At 53.7% G+C, this 5316-nt stretch overlaps 1 protein-coding gene across 1 annotated transcript in view; it reads right to left on the bottom strand.

Annotated features, from left to right (window-relative positions):
* Positions 1–5316, bottom strand: part of LOC125728322 (serine/threonine-protein kinase Nek6-like) — a gene marked incomplete at its 5' end in the record, with an annotated part of 27605 nt that continues 22289 nt past the window's right edge. Inside the window, 2 exons of the mRNA XM_049005298.1 lie at positions 1–670; positions 2265–2378. Of these exons, the coding sequence (XP_048861255.1) occupies positions 560–670; positions 2265–2378 (225 nt within the window). The remainder of the gene's footprint in view (positions 671–2264; positions 2379–5316) is intronic.

Genomic DNA, 5316 nt, shown 5'->3' with positions numbered 1-5316 from the left:
TTTCAGGAAAAAATGTTTACATTTTAGTGACGTCCAGACGCTTGGATATACAGTGCTGTTAAATGGAGCATTAGCGATAGAAATGTAAAAATGAAACCTTAATTGGTAATGTAATATCTGAGATACATAATTAGTATGCTTAATTCCAGTGAGTGTCCTCACTGCATGATCTTCACATTGCATTAAAAGCTTGCTGTTCAGTCAAGTCACGTTTTCCTGTCACTAAAGACCCTCTGTAACATCATCAACAACCATACGGTTTGTACTCCCAGTCAGCAGGGGGCGACATTTCAGCCCCCCGTCGTTCCCACTTTCACCACGCTACCCTCCTTCGCACTCTTTGTATGACTACATAGTTCTTGATTAGAAATAATTGGCTTTCACCAGAAACAAAATAAGAAGATAATGGATGGCAGTGCCGGAGAGGAGCTGCGTGAGAAGCTCCTCAATGCACAGGCCACTCTTTCACCCGTCTCTCTCTCAGAAACGGGACAAAGGGACCCGGTCTCAGGTCAGGCCGAGGGGGGCGGCTCGCGTCGGTCCGCTCGCGGTCTCGCGCTCAGGTGCTGGAGGACCACAGGTGCGTCTGCTTGGCAATCTGGAGCACGAAGACGATGTCGGGCCGCTGGTCGGGGTCGGGGTTGATGCACATGCTCACCAGACCCCTCAGCTGTGGAGACACGGGGTGGTGGGGGGGATTGGAGGGGAAAAGGGGGTTTATTTTGAGCTGCTCGCCAGAGTTAAACTATCCCAGTTGTATAGCTGGATCCATAATGAAGGTTTACATCAGGGGTGGGTAATCTTACCCAGAAAGGGCCACTGCATATGCAGGTTTTCAATGCGACTCCCTAATTGATTCCTAATTAGAGGACTGAATGGCTGAAGAGTCCTCACACCTGGGTTAGAACAGCCGACCTACTGGTTACCCCAAAAACAGCAGCCCTTTGCGAATAAGTTTGGACACCCCTGGCTTAGAGCCTCAGCGATACGCAGAACGCAAACCTATTGATGTAGATCCTGCACCAATATGCACCGTTACTGCATATAAGCCACTGTCTATGTTGGGGGGGTAGGTGAACTTAAACAGGGGATTTCATTTGTGACTGAGGGGGTGGTGACTGTGTTAACAGTCGTGGCCATTAAACCCAGAAACCGATGCCTTTTTCTACAGGGGGGGGAGGGAGGGGTTGGGGACCGAGGTGCTTAAGCAGTAGAGTGACACATGGCCCCCCGACAAGCAGTTTGTCTACAGAGGAGCAGCAGCTGGTGTCCGAGCCCTGAAGGAGCCTGCCCACCCCTGGATGGGGGGGGGGGCACACGGTTCCCATCCCTGCCTCTGCCTGGCCCTTTTCCTCTCAGGATTCTCAGCTTGCCAGACCCACTATGACACCCCCACCCCCTCCACCCAAGTTGCTCCAAGTGCAATCGAAGGGGGGGGCCTGGCAAAGGGCAGTTCGTCCCCCATTCCGCCCCCCGCAGGTGGTCCTCCTTGAACCCAATGACAGTCGGGTGCCCCAGTACCCTGCCAAGGGATACGCTGCTCTGGGGCGGACCAACTAACGCTAATCTATTAGCGACATCCCGGCAGATTAAAATTAAGCATTAAACCATTAAAGGTGAAACAGAAAATGGCAGCAGGTGTTTTCGAGCCATTTGCCGCCTCCTTGCTCCGCGTTTACAGATAACGTCAGTGGAGAAGCTGTCACTGGGCTGCAGCGCGAGCCAGAACTTCCACTCGCGCTACGCTTGACGGCTAGTGCCCACGACAGCCACACCTGGGCAGCCCGCCGTTCACCCTGCCAGCCCCGCCCCCTTGGCTCCGTATCTATCCTCCTTCATGAAAATGACGCCAACCTCCCCTGTGGCACCTGGGCGACCTGTCAGGGCCGCTAAGGGTCAGGGGCCGGTCGCCATGAGTGACGGCGAAGCATCCGCTGCCATGGTAACGACGCCGAGCCTAATCACTCAGAAATTAGGTCTGGCTTGTGCCTGACTATCTGCTTTTGTAGTAGGGGTGGAAAGAGCAGAGTAGCAAGTTGAAACATTGCGTAAATATAATTAGGATAAGGGGGAGAAGGGGCCCAAAATAAGTGGGTGAAAAGCGTACGAGAGGATAAGGCACACAGACAGACAGACACCCTTGCGGGGTTTTGTTTCCTGCTTTGTCTGTGAGGCTCTGTCACAGCTGCGTGTTGCTATCGAACACGTTTAATAGGCGTCGTCACTGTAAGATCTCAGCGGTCTCCCTCGACAGCACCCCCTACCTTCTCGGAGTAGTGCTCTGCGGGCAGTGGGGGGTAGTTGCACTGCTCGATCTTCTGACACAGGGACACCAGGTTCATCTTGTCTCCGTAGAAGGGGCTCTGCAGGGCGGCCATCTGAAATGAAGCCACAGGATGATGCTTTATTTGCCCTTTGTGCCAGTGTGAGTACAGCTATGGTGGAATGCTTCCTTCCACGTATCCCACAATGCTCTGCTTCGAGACACACACATGCAGGTGTGGGGTCTGAGCACAGGGTTACCCATTTATCTGGCACTGCTGGAACAGCTGTTGGGGGGGGGAGTGTTGGTCAAGGGCCCAAAGGTGACATGACAATCCTCCCGACCTTCCGATCACATTCCTGATCCACTAAACCACACCTCACCCCCCCCATCTACGAGGGGGACAGAGGGGGCCGGGCAGATTAGTGAGCCCCATTCAGCCAAATTCCTAGATGTCTTATGAGGGGTCAAAGGTCACTAAGGACCCCCCCCTGCCTGGAGATTTTCCATCTGCCCCCCGGAATGGATTACACTCTGTGAACAGGGACTCCCCCCCCCCGGGTATTACCCGAGAACAGGAAACAGGAGGTGCGTTTGTTAAGAGCTCCAGGCTTGTGCACACAATCCACCTGCACGCGATTCCCACCTAAATCGTGCCTTGTCTAGTCGACCTGAATAACAAACACTGCATACAAAAGTTGTCGTTATTCAAAGACTACACAAGTGTTTCATTTTAATGGCTGGTTTCAGTTACCTTACCTGGGGGGGGTCTAGCCAATTCCTGTCACACCTCACTTCGGTCACCTCACAGTTAACCACTGATTCATATCCAGAACACTAAGTAGAGTGATTTCTGACAAGGCGAGCAGCACTGCGAGTTGCAGAGCTCCTTAAGATCTCGGATGGTCCACAAGGTGCCAGTCTCCTCTGCTGGCCCACGGACAGTCAATGGAGAAGCATGTCCCACAATGCACTACACTGTGACTCATGTTGTTTTCTAGCTACAATTTGGGTTGGAGGGTCAGTTCATTATGGGGTATTTCACGCGAAACGGCAGTAAAATGACATAAACAAAAAGGCACAGATGCGATAGAGAAGAGGTTAAGTAAGAGAATTCCAAGGAATACGATCCAATAACCGGAATACTGGTGCATCTGTGCCCAGGTGGGAGGGGCCTGCGGAGAGGCTGAGGCTCGGTCAGTGGGGGTGTCGATCGAGTCGGTCAATGTTCCATCACCAACGGCACAGTCACAATGGCTGCCAGGCTGACAAACAGCACACAGAAACACGCATGACTCCCACGTAAAGGCTGCCAGGCCGACAAACAGCACACAGAAACACGCATGTCTCCCACGTAAAGGCTGCCAGGCCGACAAACAGCACACAGAAACACGCATGACTCCCACGTAAAGGCTGCCAGGCCGACAAACAGCACACAGAAACACGCATGACTCCCACGTAAAGGCTGCCAGGCCGACAAACAGCACACAGAAACACGCATGTCTCCCACACAATGGCTGCCAGGCCGACAAACAGCACACAGAAACACGCATGACTCCCACGTAAAGGCTGCCAGGCCGACAAACAGCACACAGAAACACGTATGACTCCCACACAATGGCTGCCAGGCTGACAAACAGCACACAGAAACACGCATGTCTCCCACGTAAAGGCTGCCAGGCCGACAAACAGCACACAGAAACACGCATGTCTCCCACACAATGGCTGCCAGGCCGACAAACAGCACACAGAAACACGCATGACACCCACACAATGGCTGCCAGGCCGACAAACAGCACACAGAAACACGCATGTCTCCCACGTAAAGGCTGCCAGGCCGACAAACAGCACACAGAAACACACATGACTCCCACACAATGGCTGCCAGGCCGACAAACAGCACACAGAAACACGCATGACTCCCACACAATGGCTGCCAGGCCGACAAACAGCACACAGAAACACGCATGACTCCCACGCAATGGCTGCCAGGCCGACAAACAGCACACAGAAACACGCATGACTCCCACGCAATGGCTGCCAGGCTGACAAACAGCACACAGAAACACGCATGACTCCCACACAATGGCTGCCAGGCTGACAAACAGCACACAGAAACACGCATGACTCCCACACAATGGCTGCCAGGCTGACAAACAGCACACAGAAACACGCATGACTCCCACACAATGGCTGCCAGGCCGACAAACAGCACACAGAAACACGCATGACTCCCACACAATGGCTGCCAGGCTGACAAACAGCACACAGAAACACGCATGACTCCCACACAATGGCTGCCAGGCCGACAAACAGCACACAGAAACACGCATGACTCCCATGTAAAGGCTGCCAGGCCGACAAACAGCACACAGAAACACGCATGTCTCCCACGTAAAGGCTGCCAGGCCGACAAACAGCACACAGAAACACGCATGACTCCCACGCAATGGCTGCCAGGCTGACAAACAGCACACAGAAACACGCATGTCTCCCACGTAAAGGCTGCCAGGCCGACAAACAGCACACAGAAACACGCATGACTCCCACACAATGGCTGCCAGGCTGATAAACAGCACACAGAAACACGCATGACTCCCACACAATGGCTGCCAGGCTGATAAACAGCACACAGAAACACGCATGACTCCCACACAATGGCTGCCAGGCCGACAAACAGCACACAGAAACACGCATGTCTCCCACGTAAAGGCTGCCAGGCCGACAAACAGCACACAGAAACACGCATGTCTCCCACGTAAAGGCTGCCAGGCCGACAAACAGCACACAGAAACACGCATGACTCCCACGCAATGGCTGCCAGGCCGACAAACAGCACACAGAAACACGCATGACTCCCACGCAATGGCTGCCAGGCCGACAAACAGCACACAGAAACACGCATGACTCCCACGCAATGGCTGCCAGGCCGACAAACAGCACACAGAAACACGCATGACTCCCACACAATGGCTGCCAGGCCGACAAACAGCACACAGAAACACGCATGACTCCCACACAATGGCTGCCAGGCCGACAAACAGCACACAGAA

This window comes from Brienomyrus brachyistius, unplaced genomic scaffold (genome assembly GCF_023856365.1).
Source record: "Brienomyrus brachyistius isolate T26 unplaced genomic scaffold, BBRACH_0.4 scaffold237, whole genome shotgun sequence".
Taxonomy (NCBI): domain Eukaryota; kingdom Metazoa; phylum Chordata; class Actinopteri; order Osteoglossiformes; family Mormyridae; genus Brienomyrus; species Brienomyrus brachyistius.
The sequence above is the reverse complement of the archived record's forward strand: the minus strand, read 5'-3'. Positions and strand labels throughout refer to the sequence as shown.